At 41.8% G+C, this 19,142-nt stretch overlaps 1 protein-coding gene across 1 annotated transcript in view; it reads right to left on the bottom strand.

Moving 5' to 3' along the window:
* The window catches only part of EIF2AK4 (eukaryotic translation initiation factor 2 alpha kinase 4), a 99,109-nt gene that overhangs the window by 5,217 nt on the left and 74,750 nt on the right, over positions 1–19,142 (bottom strand). The window contains exons 28-34 of the mRNA XM_024567590.3: positions 18,051–18,221; positions 17,526–17,660; positions 15,957–16,064; positions 15,199–15,327; positions 13,403–13,489; positions 3,075–3,187; positions 605–663 (exon numbers count right to left, since the gene is read on the bottom strand). Coding sequence (XP_024423358.2) covers positions 605–663; positions 3,075–3,187; positions 13,403–13,489; positions 15,199–15,327; positions 15,957–16,064; positions 17,526–17,660; positions 18,051–18,221 — 802 coding nt within the window. The remainder of the gene's footprint in view (positions 1–604; positions 664–3,074; positions 3,188–13,402; positions 13,490–15,198; positions 15,328–15,956; positions 16,065–17,525; positions 17,661–18,050; positions 18,222–19,142) is intronic.

Below are 19,142 nucleotides of genomic sequence, written 5' to 3'. Positions count from 1 at the left end.
AATCCTCAAGGTATTTGAAATCTGATGGTGGCAGAAAGTCAATGCTAACAGAAATGAACCAGGAAGACCCAATTCTGCTTACAGCCAGATATATCTTCTTGTGGACTTAATTAGGACATTTCTTTTTCAGTAAGGTACATGTGATGAACGTAAAGGCATAACTAGCCCCACTGTTCCCGCTCGGCCTTCATGAAAATAAAATGTATATAGCGTCTTTCTTCAAGGTATTTCAAAATACTTTTCTTCAATCCTCCAGGGAAAATTTCCCAGCAATATGACCCACATTTAATAAATCTATACCATAAACTAAGTTGAAGAAAGATTGAACTACTTGTAAAAATAAGACAGTAAAACAAAAAAGACCAGGATCAGAAGTCATCAAATGCTCAGTTGTCATTTTCTCATTTTCTAGGATGTGAGTTTCAAAACACAGGGATAAATTCCATTTGGTACAATTAACTGTGTATATATATATAAATATAAATATATATATAATTTTAAAAATATATATTTGACGCAACAAGGAGTTAGCCACAGTCATAAGTGCTTACAGCAAAGACACATAAAAGCATTATTGCATTTAGATTATAATTAGTAATTATACCTGAAGCGTTAGAAAATGACCCCTTCAGATTTTGTACTGCAAGATTATCAGAAGCTTCTCTAAAAACAACCAAACAAAAACAATTAGAAAACAGTCAGTAAGCCAAAAGCAACACAAATTACTTGCAGTAAACCATTTTTTCTATTAAATATAAAAGTATTTCATAAATATAATGGGTGGTTCTTTCCGTTCCCCTCACAATACAAGGAAACATAATGGAGGCCCCGCCTCCATCACAGCAGTACCTTGGCCATCACCCACAGGAGACCATTTAGTAAATATGGAGATCCTTTCAAAAGCTGTGAATGAATGTTCTTTCAAAGGCTGTGAATTAATTTATAGACTTTGAGAGACACAATAGCACTCTATCTTGGGAAAACAGGAAAATAATCATATGGGAGGAAAGATTTTAAACCCTTCTTTCTAAAGCTAAATTCCATCTGGCCTATTAAGTGTCTTAATAATGTTCATGGACTCACTAATAATTAGTTGACTTTTTTGTCTTCTCGAAAAAGCTGTCTTTGATTTGGATCTGTAAGTCTAATACCTGGTTACTTCAAAAACATACTACCTCAGAAAAAGTCTGATGATGAATTTATGCAAGTGGGGTACAGATGGGAAGGGGTGGAGCCAGCGAAGGTAAAGGAAGTAAAAACATTTGTATAAGCCAGGATTTCTCAGTCTTGGCACTACTGACATTTTGGGCCTGATAATTCTTTGCTGGGGGCAGGCTGTCAGTCCTGTGCACTGTGGAATGTTCAGCAGCATCCCGGGTTGTAACAACCAAAACGGCCTGCAAACAAGGCCAATCGTGCCGTGGAGGGCACAAGCGCTGCTGGTTGAGAACACTGATGTAAGCCAAAAATCCATAATTTTCTGATTATGAATATATACACAAGAGTAACAAATATACAGAACAGCTTTAAGAAAATTAAGACCTTAATAAGAAAACAAAACAAACAAAAAAGAAAATTAAGACCTTTTGTAATCCCAATAACCAGAAATAACTACAAGTTAAAAATGCGGTACATTATCCCAGACATTTTTTTATATGTATGGGTAATGTATTTTGGTTCAGATAAAAATAGGGTCAGGCCCTGGCTGGGTAGCTCAGTTGGTTAGAGCATCGTCCTGATCCACCAAGGATGCACGTTTGATCTCTGGTCAGGGCACATGAAAGAAGCAACCAGTGAAACATAAATGGGTTGAGTGACAGCTCAATCTCTTTCTGTCATCAATCAATAAATATATATATAAAAAAAAGGGATCATACCATATATCCTATCTGTGGAAATCCTTCCATGTCAATAAACTCAGCTTTACTAGAACTAAAGGCTGCACAGTATTTCACAGTGTCATAATTCAAACAGTCTTCTACCGATGAATATCATATTTACTATACATGATAGATTCTCAAAGCATGGTCCAGGGACCCCTGGAGGTCCCTGAGATCCTTTCACAGGGGGTTTGCAAAGTGAAAACTATGTTCAAAATAATCCTAAAATATTATCCTTTTTATTGTCATCCTTCTGTGAATGTGTAATGGAATTTTCCAGAGACTACGTGATGTGTGGTATCGCAACAGATTGAATGCAGAAGCAGGTATGACAATCTAGGTTCTTCTATTAAGGCATTACAGAGGTCAAAAAGATGTAAAATAATACATTAAGAATACTTGAAAAATGTGAGTGCCACTTTTCGTACAAAATTTGTTTTGAGTAGTTATTTTCCATTAAAAATATGTTATTTAGGTTAGCACATAATAGGTGTGTTACTATTATTTTCAAATAAGTACTTAAAAATGTTTACATGTTAAGGTCTAACATGTTAAATTCGAACAAAAATTGATAGATATAACCCATGTAAACAAAGCTCTTCAGGGCCCTCAATTTTTAAGGGTATACGGGGGTTCTGAGACCAAAAAGTTTGAGAATTGCTATTGTAAACAATGCCTTGATAGACATCTGTGTATCTATCCCTGTGGAATAATTTTCACTATAAATTCCTGAAAGTGGAATTGTGGGGTCATTTTATTATTTTTTTAGTTTTAAAGCTTTTAAAGTGTATTAAATTCTTATGTAGAAAGCTGAACCAATTTACATTCCCATCAAGAGTATATGAGATCTCTTCCCAGAACCTTTCAGTGACAAAACACTACCAAAATTCACTGATTAACAGACCAAATAAGATAATGGCAGATAGAGCTTGGCGGCGTAGGCCTTTCAAAATGATCAAATATCCTCGACACGTTTTGGAGAACATGTGTTGGAAGTGAGATATGAGCGGTCTTACGCAGGGCACCACACGGCTGAACTGCTGAGCTGCTCAGAGGCAACAGAAAGGCTCACTGAAAGTAATGCAGGCGGATCTTTATTTCCGAGAGGACCCAGCTGACTTGTAAAGTGAATGTGCATATGTTCTATACAGGAAGTCGCAGCTGATTTTCTGGGCTTTTGTTTATTAAGGTTACCTGAGGGTCCTTTCATCACTGACTTTAGTCCTCAGTTTCTGCAGAACGTGGTCCACAAGATCAGACTCCAGCACACGTTTCTCTGTTTGCCTTTCCTTCTCAAAAGACTTAACCTTAAAGAGAATGAAACAGATCCATCATTTCGGAAGCCAACAGGCTAAATTAGAATACTACAGTCAGAGAAGGCGACAGTTTAGGTTGGTGTCCTAATTATGGGTGATCTTGCTCCCCACGGTACATTTAGTCAAGTTCAGAGACATTTTTGGTTGTGACAGCTGTGGACCCTGGAGCATCCAGTGAGCAGAAACTACACGCTGCTAGCAATCCTGTAATGCACAAGACAGCGGCCTCACAAAGCATCATCTGGCCCAGGATGTCGAAGTGTGGCTGCTGAGAAACGCAAGTCTAGACCAAAATAACTTATCACAGGTGATAGAATTAAAAAACAGAAAAGGCCAAGACAAACCAGCTCCTATTTCATTTCATTCTTTCATACATTCTTCCCCCTAAACATCCTTTGCTCTGTCGCCAAGGTTCCTACAACTCCTCCCTCTCCTTTCCAAACCCAGGTGCCGTCATCCTGCTTTTATGGTGCCTGCCCTTTCATCTCCACTTCCCCGGCCAGCACTCAGCCTCGGTTTGGGCTAGTCTGTTTTCCTCCCACTGCTACCCGTCTTCAGTTTTCCCTCACTCCATTCCATACTACAAATCCCTGCAGGTTGATTTTCTCATATACAATTCTCATCCCCCCCTCTGTTAAAAAAACACAGTGGCTCCCCGCTAACAGCTAAATAAACTCCAAATTTCTTGACTCTCCACAATCTAGCTAGAACCATTCTTTCCAGCAGAAGTCCCCTTCTTTACAATCTTTCTACTTCACCTGAAACTGACTATTAAGGGTAATATCAGAATAGTGCTCTGCTGGCCCACCTATCTCTCTCAGACAACTGAATGAGAGAACTATCATTGCCTTTGCTATTTTTTTCAGTTTAAGAGTCCCTTTAAGCACATACCTATATCCTGCCTATCCATGACAATCCAGCATAAATCCCACCTCCACTCTGAATACATCCTTGCTAGCTCTGAAATAATCTGTTAGGCTGATGAATCTTCAGAGAACTTTCTCTGTAAGATTTTCATGGCATTTAGCATTTTCTACGTCAAAATCATACGCAAATGTCTTGTGTTCCCTACCAGATTGCAGGCTCCTTGACAGCAGAGCCTGTGGCTTAAATGTCTCTGTACCCTTCATGGACCTAAATTTAACCCCTCCCACACTGAGTGCTTAAAATGTATTTGCTGCTGAATGGATAAGTGACGTGATGCCTTGCCCTTCAAATATAGAGATGATGCTATTGACCCATCATTAACAGAGGCAGAAGCAAGACTGAAAAGAGTTGGGCATGCTGGAATGATGTTGAAGTGAACAAGATCACATTTAATGGAGATAAATATGAACTCCTGAAAGAAAAGCCTTCACTGTAGAAGACTAGTCAGGCATGATAAAAACTGTGAAAAGCCTAATGGGGCCCTGGCTGGTGTGGCTCAGTGGATTGAGTGCCAGCCTGCGAACCAAATGGTCACTGGTTCGATTCCCAGTCAGGACACATTCCTGGGTTGTGGGCCAGGTCCTCAGTGGAGGGTGAGAGAGAGGCAACCACACAGTGATATTTCTCTTCCGTTCTTCCTCCCTCCTTTCCCCTCTCTAAAAAAATGAAGAAAATCTTTGAAAAAAATTAAAAAAAAAAAAGAGAAAAGTCTAATGGGTTTTAGTTGTTGATGAATTCAGTATGAGCCAAAGGAACCACACGGTGCTAAGAGTTCACTCACAGGCTGTATTAGGAGAAATATGGTATCTGGATTGAGGGAGGTCAGAGGCCCTTCCCATTTAGTCAGAACATGCTTAGAGCACGCTGCAGAACTTTAGTATCACATTCACAGACAGACACTGGCGAAGTTAAGTGTGTCTAGAGGAGGTTAAGAGGGTCAAAGATCTGGAAACCATGTTACGAGGAATGGCTTAAGTAACTGGAATGTTTACACCAGAAAAGAGGAGTTAAAGTGGCACGGCAGCTGTCTCCTAAAATTTATTCGAAAGTACTTGAGAGAAGGAAGAAAAATTCGATTTGTTACCTTGACTACTCCCGAGGGCAGAACTAGGACCCATGAGTGTAAATTTTGGGAAGCAGATTCTGATGCCAGTTTGTAAAATGTGCTAGCCACAGAGCACTGCGTTGTGATGCTAGAATTATCTAGCAGAGACTAGAGTCATCAATTTAGGGTCATTCATGATTTTGTGGCTAATGAGCAGGCTGGTAGCAGGGACTTTCAAATCTGTCCATGACGGATTAACTACTATAAGAACTGGCCTCCTGCCATAAACTGCAAAACCAGATAAAACATAAACAATGGCTTTTAGACGTTGGACAACAAGCAGTGGAGGACCATTATCCTGGAGAGAAGGGAAACGAAGTGGGCCTACAAGTGCCAGGTTATTGTGTGAGGAAGTTTGCAGACTGCGGTGCCGGGAAGGGGGACCTAAACAGAGACCGGAGTCTTGCTGGTCAGAGACAGACTGGTGTTTTGGCAGGCCAAGCTGGCTAGAAATGATGGGGCAGGAGACCAAAGAGGAGAGAGCTACATTCACAGAGAAGGAAGGATTTCTGGAGGTCTGCAGAGGAACCCACTCGCCTCTTTGGCAGAGAACTGACCTGGCATAGGGGAGAGGAAACTGTCCAAGGCTGAGGAAACAACTGCCAGAAATACGTGGGCATAATAATCTCTGGAACTGCCAGGGCTGGGAATAGTTCTTGTTCTTACCAGAACAAGAGAGATCTCATAATATATAGGGCATGAGGCAGAATCCTCCAAAGGGTGCCTTTCCAGGGAGTAAATTAGGCCAAGACTGAGGATCGCCCTGAACGTGCCCTAACAAAACTTAAAATCAAGCCTTCAAAGGGTCAAACAGAATCCAAGGATCCTAACTACATCCTAAAACAAAGCTCAACAGTGTTTACAAGAACATAAGAAAACCCAGCACCCAAAAATGTAAAATTCATAATGTTCAACAACCAATCAAAAATTGTTAGGAATGAGAAGTGGTAATAAAAAATATGACTCATGCCCTAGCCAGTGAGGCTCAGATGGTTGGGTGACGTCCTGTGGGGCACAGGCTGCTCAGTCCCCAATCCGGGTACCTACGAGAGGCATCTACTCGAAATTTCTCTCTCACACTGATGTTTCTCTCCCTCTCTTTCTCCCTTCCTTCCCCTCTCTCCAGAAATAAAGAAATAAAATCTTTAAAAAAAAGAAATAAAGGTAAAATGAAGATTTTTCAGACCAATAACAGCTGAGAGAATTTATCACCAGCAGACCTACCCTAACCAGAAATATTAAAGGAAGTTCTGCAGAGAGAAGGTTAAATTAAATCACAATGTTACCTGGCTCAACATAAAGGAATAAAAAGTTTCAGAAATGGTAAATGTGTGGGTAAATATAAAGAACATTTCCCCCTTATTTAAAAACCTCTTTAAAAGATAGCTAATTAAAACCAAAATATAAACAATGCACTATGGGATTTATAACATAGGTAGAAAAAAAATATTTGGCAACAATAGCACCAAGGATGGGAGAAAGGGAAAATGGAAGCATTCTGTTGTAATATTATTCTGTTGTAATATATGTGAAGGTGTATGATATTTTTTGAAGGTACAATGTAATAACTTAGAGATGTATCCTACAAACCCTAGAGAAGTCACTAAAAAGTCCCACCAAAGACAAAGAGTTACAGTCAGTAAGCCGATAGAAGAGATAAAAATGGAGTAAGAATTTAAAAGAGGGCAAGAAAACAGAAAAAAATGGGAAAAAGAACAGACAGTAAAATGGTAGATTTAAATTCAACCATTTTAATAACTCCATCACATATAAATGGCCTAACCACTCCAATTTTTAAAAGGCTGGACAAAAAAAGCAAAACTCAACTAGTGATGGTCTCTAAAGAACCCACTTTAAATATATTAAAGACACACAGCCAGGATGGAGAAAGGTAAGTCATGCAAACACTAACCAAAAGACTTCGGAGCAAAAAATATAACCAGGGATAAAGAATATTTCATGATAAAGAGGTCAATTCATCAATTAGATATAAAATCCTAAATGTGTATTCACCAAATAACAGAGTTTCTTTTCATTTAAAAAAATATTTTAGAGAGAACCAAGATGGCGGCGTAGGTAGACACACTGCGCCTCCTTGCACAACCAGAACTGACAGAATCAAACGGCAAGGAAGTCCGACACCAAGGAAATACAAAATAAACATTCATCCAGACCAGTAGGAGGGGCGGACATGGGCACCAGGGTGGAGAGGACTCACTTTGCCGTGGCGGGACTGAGACTGGCGGAGTGTGGGACGAACGGGGCAGGCAGTCCGCGCACTAGCAGACCCTGCAACCCTACATTTGCACAGATAAACCGAGAGGGCCGGACTCAGAGTGGCGGAGAGCGGGGCAGGCAGAGCAGTGGGTAGCACCCTGGGGCCCCATATTCACCCACAGATAAACCGGACAAATGGCGGGGAGCGAAGCAGACTGCGCAACCCAGGGCTCCAGCTCTGGGAAATAAAGCCTCAAACCTCTGATTGAAAGCACCCGTGGGGGTTGGGGCAGCAGTAGGAGAGACTCCCAGCCTCACGGGAGAGGTTGTTGGAGAGACCCACAGGAGCCTGGAGTGTGCACAAGCCCACCCACTGGGGAACCAGCACCAACGGGGCCCAGTTTGATTGTGGGTAGCGGAGTGAAAGACTGAAATCCGGAGGAGAGTGAGGCGGGCGCCATTGCTCCCACTCGGCCTCTCCCCCACGTACAGTGTCACAGCGTAGAGACCAGCATTACCCCGCCCCAGGGAACACCTAAGGCTCCGCCCCTTAAAGTAACAGACGCGCCAAGACAAACAAACAAACAAACAAAAAAATGGCCCAAATGACAGAACACTTCAAAGCTCCAGAAAAAATAAAACTAAGCAACGAAGAGATAGCCAACCTATCGGATGCACAGTTCAAAGCACTGGTTATCAAGATGCTCACAGAATTGGTTGAATCTGTTCGAAAAGTAGATGAAAAAATGAAGCCTATGCTAAGAGAAACAAAGGAAAATGTACAGGGAACCAATAGTGATGGGAAGGAAACTAGGACTCAAATCAACGGTGTGGACCAGAAGGAAGAAAGAAACATACAACCAGAAAAGAATGAAGAAACAAGAACTCAGAAAAATGAGGAGAGGCATAGGAACCTCCAGGACATCTCGAAATGTTCCAACATCCGAATTATAGGGGTGCCAGAAGGAGAAGAGGAAGAACAAAAAATCGAAAACTTATTTGAACAAATAATGAAGAACTTCCCTAATATGGTAAAGGAAATAGACTTCCGGGAAGTCCAGGAAGCTCAGAGAGTCCCAAAGAAGCTGGACCCAAGGAGGACCACACCAAGGCACATCATAATTCCATTACCCAAGATTAAACGCAAGGACCTACATCCAAGATTACTGTATCCAGCAAAGCTATCATTTAGAATGGAAGGGAAGATAAAGTGCTTCTCAGATAAGGTCAAGTTAAAGAAGTTCATCATCACCAAGCCCTTATTATACGAAATGTTAAAGGGAGTTACCTAAGAAAAAGAAGATAAAAACTAGGAACAGTAAAAATGACAGCAAACTCACAGTTATTAACGACCACACCTAAAACAAAAACAAGAGCAAACTAGGCAAACAACTAGAACAGGAACAGAACCATAGAGATGGAGATCACATGGAGGGGTGTCAATAGGGGAGTGGGAGGGGGAGAGGGGGGGAAAGGTACAGAGAATAAGTAGCATAGATGATAGGTGGAAAATAGACAGGGGGAGGGTAAGAATAGTGTAGGAAATGTAGAAGCCAAAGAACTTATAAGTATGACCCATGGACATGAACTATGGGGGGGGAATGTGGGAGGGAGGGGGTGGGCAGGATGGAGTGGAGTGGGGGGGGAAATGGGACAACTGTAATAGCATAATCAATAAATATATTAAAAAACAAAAAAAATATTTTATTTTACTTTTAGGGGGTGAGGGAGAAAGAGAGGGAGAGAAACATTGATGTGTGAGACAAACATCAATGGGTTGCCTCTTGCACGCCTCCCAGCTGGGGACCTGGCCCACAGCCTAGCCATGTGTTCTGACTGTGAATCGAAACGGCAACCTTTCTGTCCACAGGTTGGTGCTCAGTCAACTGAGCCACACCAGCCAGGGCCAAATAACAGTTTCAAAATACATGAAGCAGAATTGATAGAACTAAAAGGAGATACAGATAAATCTACAATTAGAGCTGGAGATTAATACTCCTCAGTAACTGACAGAACATATAGACAAAAGAAGTTAGTAAAGATATAGAAGATTTAAGTAATGGTATGAACTAACATGAACAAAACGATGTGTATTATTTTTTTTAAGTATATTATATTGATTATGCTATTATAATTGTCCAAAATTTTTTATTCCTTTATCCCCCTCCTCCCTGCAATGCCCCACCCTCCAGCATTCTCCCCCCAACCCCACTTAGTTCATGTCCATGGTTGTACATAAAAGTTCTTTGGCTTCTCCATTTCCTGTACCATTCTTAACCTCCCCCTGTCTATTTTGTGCCTACCATTTATGCTTCTTATTCTCTGTAACTTTTCCCCCCATTTCCCCCCTCCCCTTCCCACTGATAACCCTCCATGTGATCTCCATTTCTGTTGATTCTTTTCCTGCTCTAGTTGTTTGCTTGGTTTGTTGTTTTTTTTTTTTTTAGGTTCAGTTGTTGATGGTCGTTGTCATTTTACTGTTCATACTTTTGATCTTCTTTTACTTAGACAAGTCCCTTTAACATTTCAAATAATAAGGGCTTGGTGATGATGAACTCCTTTAACTTAACTTTATCTGGGAAGCACTTCATCTGCCCTTCCATTCTAAATGATAGCTTTGCTGGACAGAGTAATCTTGGATGTAGGCCCTTGCTATTCATGACTTGGAATACTTCTTTCCAGCTCCTTCTTGCCTGTAAGGTTTCTTTTGAGGAATCAGCTGACAGTCTTATGGGAACCCCTTTGTAGGCAACTGTCTCCTTTTCTTTCACTGCTTTTAAGATTCTCTCATCTTTAATTTTGGGTAATGTAATTATGATGTGCCTTGGTGTTTGCTTCCTTGGGTCCAACCTCTTTGGGACTCTCTGAGCTTCCTGGACTTCCTGGAAGTCTATTTCCTTCGCCAGATTGGGGAAGTTTTCATTATTTGTTCAAATAAGTTTTTAATTTCTTGCTCTTACTCTTCTGCTTCTGGCACCCCTATGATTCAGACGTTGGAGCATTTAAAGTTGTCCAGAGGTTCCTAAGCTTCTTCTCAATTTTTTGATTTCTTGATTCTTCATTCTGTTCTGGTTGAATGTTTATTTCTTCCTTTTGTTTCAAATCGTTGGTTTCAGTCCCAGTTTCCTTTCCTTCACTATTGGTTCCCTGTATATTTTCCTTTGTTTCACTATGTATAGCCTTCGTCTCTTCCTTCATTTTGTGACTGAGCTCAATCAGTTCCGTGAGCATCCTGATTACCAGTGTTTTGAACTCTGCATCTGATAGGTTGTCTATCTCCTCCTCACTTAGTTCTTTTTCTGGAGTTTTGATCTGTTCTTTCATTTGGGCCATATTTCTTTCTCTTGGCATACCTGTTATGTAGTAAGGAGCAGAACCTTAGGTATTTGCCAGGGCAGGGCAACCTCTTTGCTGCATTATGGCTCTCTATGTGGGGGAGGGGTCTGAGGGAACAATGCAGCTGGCTCAGCTCGGGCCCCACTTTCCATCACTTCCCTTGCTTCTCACAAGCAGATTGTGCACTTTCAGGTGCTGATTAACAGGTGGGTGGGTTTGTGCACATTCTAGGACCCTGTGGGCCTCTCCCACGGACTCTCCTGTGAGACTGGGAATTTCTCCCACTGCCACAACCCCCACAGATTTTTACAGCCAGAGGTTTTGAGTCTTTAGTTTCTGGCGCCGAAACCCTGGGTTCCACGTTCTGTCTCACTCTCCAATTGTTCTTCCTGGCTTATTGGCGCACAAATGCAGGACCTGTCTGCTAGCTGCTGCCTTGCCTTGTGTCCTCTCTGCCCCTCCTACCAGTCTGGATGAATGTTTCTTTAACTCCTTGGGACTTCCATGCAGTTTGAATTTCTGGTAGTTGTTTTTAAACTGGTTGTTATCCTTCTTTTGGTTGTGCGAGGAAGAGAAGTGTTTCTACCTATGCCTCCATCTTGGCCGGAACATCCCAAATTGATGTTTATTTCTTTATTTTTAATTTTATTTATTTATTTTTAGACAGGGGGAGGGAAGGAGAAAGAGAAGGAGAGAAACATCAATGTGTGGTTGCCTTTCTCACGCCCCTAACTGGGGACCTGGCCTGCAACCCAGGCATGTGCCCTGACTGGGAATCAAACTGGTGACCCTTTGGTTCACAGGTCGGTACTCAACCCACTGAGGCACACCAGCCAGGGCCAAATTGATGTTTATTAAACACTCCTCCTAACAATGTAGAATATACATTCTTTCCAAGTGCACATGAAACATTTACAATAACAGATATTTTGGACTTTAAAACTTGTCTCCATAACATTTAAAGTACTGAAATCACATAGAGTATGATCTCTGTCCACAAGGAATTAAACTAGAAATAATTAAAGAAATATTCTAAAAAATACCCAAACATTTGGAAATTAAAACACACACACTTCTAAATAACCTATGGATAAAAGAAGAAATCATCAAGAAAATTAGAAAATATTCTGAATGAGTGAAAATAAAACTACTATATAAAAAGTGTGCGGTATGCAATTAATACAGTATGTAGAGCGAAAATGATAGCATTAAATGCTTATACTTAGAAAAGAAGAAAATCTATAATCTTTGATCTAAGCCAGGTGGCCAGCTTTTTTTTTTTCCGTAAAGGACAAGATAATAAACTCTGTATTGCAGGCCACACATGGTCTCTATCTCACACTACTTCTTCTTTCAACACAAAGAGCATAAAAAGGGTTTGCAGCTCACAAGTTATAAAAAATAGGCCGTGGGCCAGATTTGGCCTGTAGGTTGTAGTTTGTTAAACCCTGATCTAACATTCTGTCTGAGAATAAACTTAAAAAGAGCAAACCAAATCCAAAATCAGCAGAATGAAAAATATAATAAAGAATGGAACCCTGGCTGGTGTGGCTCAGTGGATTGAGCTCTGGCCTGCGAACTGAAAGGTTATCAGTTTGATTCCTGGTCAGGGCACATGTCTGGGTTGCAGGCCAGGTCCCCAGTTGGGGGCGTGTGAGAGGCAACTGATCCATGTATCTCTCACAAATGTCGACACATTGCTGTTTCTCTCCCTCTCTTTCTCCCTTCCTTCTCTTCTAAAACCAAATAAAATCTTAAAAAAAAAAAAGAAATCAATAAGTAGAAAACAAACAAAAAAACAGAGAAAACTCAGCACCAAAAGCTGGTTCTCTGAAGGCAAAATTGATAAACCTCTAGTCAGGCTGACCGGGAAAAAAAAAAAAAGAAGATGGAAGACATGAATTACCAATTCAGGAATGAAGAGGGATACAACCACAGACCCTACAGGTAGTGAGAGAACAGGGAATGTTTGAAAACTCACATGAGATGGAAACATTCTAGGAAAGATACAAACTACCAAAACTCACTCATGAAGAAAGAGGCGACCTGAATAGCACTACATCTGAGCCCATGCAGCTTTACTGGTGAGCTCTACCAAATATATGAGGATGAACTAATACCAATTCTAACTAAAATTTTCCGGAAAACAGAAAAGGTGAGAACACTGTCCAATTCATCTTATGCAGCCACTATTATACTCGTTAAAACTAGACAATGACATTATAAGAGAAAAACAAGGAGGAAAATGTTGATTTTGATTTTTTCCCTTTAAAAACAGAAATAAAGGTTATGAGGTCATATAGTTCTGAGCACTGTTAGTTAAATGCAACAGTAAAACTGGTTAGTAAGCAGCCAGAGGATCTGTCAGTCAACAGTATCAGCTCTAATTATTATTTTTATTTTCTTAGATGAAAAAAACACAAGGAGAAAAAAGTAGGAAAAAACTGCAGTGGCGGTTTTTCTTAAGTTCCAAGGAAATGCTGAGATTCTCTCTTCCTTATTTTATATTCTTTCTAATAACAAGCGCAGCAATTCAGAGGGAGAGCAAAGTAATGGACTCCACAGTACACACTAAGTTTTGGAAATCTCTTGAATTGTGAAAGATTTCCTTTGGTCTTTACCTTGACATGGCTCCCTTCTTTATCTGAGATGAGGGCCACATAGGTGATTTCGTGATGTCTGCAGTACTCCTGTAATTCCTCTTGGGACTGAAATAAACAAATAGTGTATGAAATAAACACGGAGCACCTGGGGCAGCTTCAAGGAATTAAAAGGAATGAAAACACTGTGTTCAACTGTATTCTCAAAGTGAACATGCTGACCTCAGGGATTATAAATGTTAAGCAAGAATTGTACAGAATTCAAAGGAGGAGTAAGACTCTTTCGCCGTGGTTACTTTCATTACTATTCTACGGGGCCATGGGCAATCGATGTGGTCAGGACAGAGTAAGAGATTGTCAGAAGCTTCAGAGCTCTTTTTCCCCTTTTCTTCTTATTGAATTCACTGGGGTGACACTGATTAACAAAATTACACGGGTTTCAGGCGCACAATTCCACAACACATCATCTGTACACTGTACTATGTGTTCTCCACCCTAAGCCCAGTTTCCTTCCATCACTGTTTATCCCCCATACCCTGCTCCACCTCCCCCCTACCCTCCAGAAGCTTTAAATCTTGATGGGAGGTGCCAGAAATTATACAACACACACACACACACATACACATGCACACACATACACATGCACACGGCTTTTGAGGAAAGCAAAGGCAAAAAATAATGAAAGGCGAAAAGCAGAACTGAGTGAGAAAGCAAAGAACATCAGAGCAGAGAAGCCTGCAAGGGAATGTCACTGGGTGGGACTGAAGTCACTGTTACATTTGATTGGAAGACACAGCACTTCCCTAACAATTTGTGAAGCAAGTTAACATATGGAAGAGGGTGCTGCTCTGAAATCATTAGGAACTATTGCTCAGCCCACTTCTGACACGAATTTTTACATAACGCAAAAATGGAGAGCGGCAGCTTCAGAAACAACTTGTCAGGCGATGTGAAAAGAGCCGCAGGGAGCGTGGGTCTGTCTCCCCAGGCACCTATCTCTTCAGGCTCTGGGGCACCGAGTGTGGGGGAACATGCGTACAACCTGATGGCCACCCAGGGGTGCAACCCCTCCTGTGGTCTGCTCGTGGTTATCTACAGGCCCCATATTCTACAGGGCAGGCAGGGATTCAGTCAGCTATGGGAGGTCTGAGGACATAAAGCTGAAAACACAGTCAACACAGAATGCCTCTGGGGAGTGTGGCAGGCAGGGTAACGGGCCGCAAAGGTGTCCGCATCCTCATCCCCAGAACCCTGAACTCATTATCTTACGTGGTACAAGGGACTTTGCAGATGTGATAAAGTTAAGGATCTCGAGATAGGGAGATTATCCTGGGTTGCCTAGGTGGGCCCAGGGCAATCACTGGGGTCTTTGTAAGAAGGAGACAGGAGGGTCAGAGTTAGAGAGATGTAAGGGCAGAAGCAGAGGTCAGAGAGGAAGGACGATGCTACACTGCCAAGTTCAAAGACGGAGGACAGGGGCAGGAATCAACGAATGAGGGAAGCCTCCAGGAGCTGGAAAAGGCCAGGAAATGGACTCTGCCCACAAGGCCTTCAGAAAGAATAACCCTATCAACACCCTGAGCTGAGGCCAGTTACTACTGATTTCAGACTTCTGAAGTCTAGAAATGTACTCAACTAATAAACCGTGTTGTTTTTAACTGCTAAGTGTGTGGTGATTTGTTACTGCGGCCATGAGAAAGTAATACTGGGAGCAACTGTAACCGCAGAGAGTCTGAGAACCCCACGTGGTGGAAGACAATTGCCATGGACGCCGGGACTGTCTGCGCTCCATTCACTGGTGCTGTTTGTCTTATTACCTGTGACCAGTCACACATGATTTCTGCTGTGATTCCCGCCGTCCAGAGTTTCTGGGTGATGTTGATGGCCCTGGACATGGACATCTGGCCAACACTGACAACCAGGAGGTCACAAGAGCTCACTGTAACCTGGATCAGAAAGAGAGTGATGACATGTAGAAGAGCCTGATGACAGGCCTGTGGGGGAACCAATACCAGGAGGGGGGCAGCGCTCGTGTGAAGACAGGCATTTTGACATCTGGTGCAGCAACGTATGTGCAGAAGCCTTTGCTTCAAAGTTATATAGTAAAAAAAAAAGAAACAGCACAGTAAAAAAACCCTTAATATTAGTGTTTTAAGATAGAAATTATTTCAATTACCCTAAGCCATCAATCAGAAAGATACTTTTCCTCTGAGAAAACTAATCTTGCCTGAAACACAATGGAAAAAGAACCATTTTTAGTTCTGTAGAATGCAGGAGGGTTTCTGAGCAATGGGCTTTGATATGAGTCTGTTAACAACTATAACACCTCCCACTTACATAGGTCATTGCAGGTGAGGAGACTGAGGCTAGAAAAGGAGGAGTGGATTGTCTGAGGTCCCCCAGCTAGAGCCTAAGAACTGAAATGCAAGGATTCACACCAAGTTTCGGGTTTGTCCATCATGGCAAAGACGATCTCCCAAATCCTAGTCTATCACCGCCACACCTGGGGGTTCCGCGTACATGACTAAAATAAAAGACAACTTGAGGCACAGTGGGAAGAAAGGGCAGGACTTACAGGTTCTTCCATGTTGAGGACAGCAGCAGATATCTTGTCGATAGCGATGCTGACCCCGATGGCGGTGGGAACTGGCCCCAGAGCCTGTGGTCCTCTAAACTGGGGAATCTGCAGAGAAGGACACATTGGTCATGAAACAGAAAAGACATTGCAATTAAGGGCAAAGCAACATTTAGAGGGCATGTACTCTTAGCAACTTATCATCAAAGGGTTCAACAAAAAGACACGTGTGTGTGTGTGGCAAGAGAGAGAAGCAAGCACATGTGCACAGTTAGGAAAATGTTACACCTGGAACTGCACTGTTTGCTACGGCAGCCGCTAGCCACGCACGGCTTGAGCAGCTGAGATACGGCTAACGAGAGCTGAAGTGTGCTGTGTGTAACATACACACTGGTCGCAAAGTTTCAGAATAAAAAAGGGAACATGAAATAGCTCATTAATAATTTAAAAAACTTTGATTACATGTTGAAATAATATTTTATTAAATGAAACATATTATTAGAATTAATTCCACCTATTTCTCTTTACTATTTTATATTACTAGTTAATTTAAAATGTATCATATAGGTTCTGGACCAAGGATGAGTAAGTACGCTTCTCCCTATTCCTCCTGCTAAGTACAGCTAAAATTCCTGGGCACTACATATAAAACAAACATAGAAAGGTTCTGAAGTAGAGAGAGGGCCAGGAACCACGAGACACGTGGCTAGTTCCCTGGGTCTGGACTTTGCCTCACATATGCTGGATTGGGTGCTGGAGAAACCTGCGACCCAGACAGGCCAGAGAAACAACAAAAAAGCCCCGATGAAAACCTACTTTTTCTGGCCAAAAGACCAAAAAAAGGGGCAACCCAGCGGCACAGAAAACTTAGACAATACCTGCCCTGTTCCAGCCGAGAAACATCCTAACTAAACTTCCAACTAAAGACAAAGAAAAAAAACTCTTTAAAACCATTGAGTGAGAATCACCATTCCTATAGGGGAAAAATAATTCCAGTAACAGATTTCTCATCAGAAACCAGAAATGTAGGGGAAATACAGTGGACTCTCTTATTCTCTTGAGTTTCTCCGAGTCTGAAAGTCAAAGGAAAAAGCATAACACTGTCTGATGTGGGTCTCAATGTATGCAGTAGAGCACATGGCATGGGGACGGGGTGAAGGCAGACGCGGTTCCACACTCCATGGGTGGTTACAGGGATCCACACGTGGGTCAAATGGCCCCGAATTATATAGTAAACCAATGTCCACACCCTGGTGTGGAGGTATTATTATAGTTATGCCAGGCTTAACCATTGGAAGAAACGGGGTAAAGGTAAACAAACCTCTCTGTACTATCTTTGCAATTTCCTGTAAATCTATAATTATTTCAAAATAAAACTTCAAAAAGATTACAAGTGTGGTCCACAAGACATTTCCATTCCTCTTCCTAGATAAAAGATATACAGGTGTTCAATGATAATTATAACACTGGTTCAATTTTTCTGTAGGTTTGAAAAATTTCAAAGTAACAAGTCGAGAAGGAAGTGAAATTAAGCCAGAATAGATCACCAAATTCAGGGCCAGCCCTCACCAGCAGGTCGTATCTGCCACCAGCTGCAAGGATTTCAGACACGGCCCTCTGCCTCCGTCTGATGCACGCCACAAACTGGAAGATGACCCCGCTGTGCTGCTGCACCTTGTAAACCAAGCCCAAGTTGATCAGGACCTGGCGAGGGAAACGCCACAAACATGTCAAAGGCACTGTTTTCCATCAGCGGCGTCAGGACAACCTATTAGCATAAACCAAATATTCTGTAAGGTCTGGCACAAAGTGTTTCGCTACAGCCCACCAAGTAAGAGAAACTGCTCTTCATGAATAACCGCTTCTCTGACGCAGACATAATAAGAACTGCTGCACAATAGGAATTGTGATGCTTGCACAGAAATTCTGACTTAAGCCAAAATTATTACTAGATATCATGTTCCAAAATGTAGAAAGCAGAGCTCTTCTGGAGAAATAAAACATTATTAGCATTAATAAAATAAAGCCCATTTCCCTCTTGTGCTGTTATTAATGCCACAAACCTGTACTGCCAGAATCAAACAGTTGCCAAACCTGTAACTTTATGCCAAGTTTCTTCAGCAGTCCAACAACCTCCTCTAGATCTTTTAAGCCATACTTCACCAATTGGGCAACACCTGTTTTTTGTTTTATTAATGAATTTATTGCTGGCGTTAGATCTTGCAAATCTCCCTTCTGCTCAATAAATTTGTAGAGTCGACACAGCTGGAATGCAAAGAGGCACAGTTAGCTTCCAGTCCACAGCAGGGAAGACTTACTTTGCACCGCGCTTTGTACACTCAGGGGGACCCAGCAGAGCCTCTGCACCTCCAAGAGGAGGATTTTGTAGTTGGTTATTCTAGCCTTTACCACAATCCCAAATGAGGATTATCCTTTTCCAACAACTGTAATGCACCTCGCAGAAGTGCTTCAGGCACCTCCTCACAGTTCATTTTTAGTCACACACTTACTCACAGTTAATGCTGACCCCAGCAGAGCAGACCTTGGCTCTAGCAGAGCCTCCACTATATATTCTCAAGCCAGCATTGTTCCCCTTTCCATCCTTATTCCCGTGTACTCCCATTACTACAGGCACACAAGTGCAGGGTGCGGGCAAGAAGGCAAAGTCTGGCTTGTTCTGATACCACACTGAGTCAGTCAGAAATCCCCTCTCCTCCCTTTGCTTGAATGATTCCTATTTGTAGCTGGGGGATGTAGCTCAGATGTCATCTCCTGCAGGAGGCTTCCTGATCTTTCCTTCTCTTGAGTTCAGACCTCATTCCCAGCTCCCGGCTCTCACCAGCTGTATGCAATGTCCTCCCCTGGAGAGGCCAGGGACTAGTGATGACCTCTCTGTGGGCCAGGTACAGTCACGGCACAGAGCAAGAGAAGAGGAAACAACTGGGATTATAAGACTGGAGAGAAAACTAACAGGAGCTCCAGTGGGAATTAAGAAACAAGATTATAGCTATATCAAGGCAAGCAGAACCTGGTTCAACTCTAAATTGGCAACTGGAAACTAAGAGCTGAATGAAGAGTCAGCTTAAGATAGTTTAATATAATAATCATAAATCATTTGTATTTAAAAAAAACCCAAATTGTTAAAATCTCCTATAATTTCTTTACGAAAGATAAAATATTTTAATT

This window comes from Desmodus rotundus, chromosome 7, assembly GCF_022682495.2.
Source record: "Desmodus rotundus isolate HL8 chromosome 7, HLdesRot8A.1, whole genome shotgun sequence".
Classification (NCBI taxonomy): Eukaryota; Metazoa; Chordata; class Mammalia; order Chiroptera; family Phyllostomidae; genus Desmodus; species Desmodus rotundus.
This window is presented reverse-complemented; position numbering and strand designations above follow the sequence as displayed.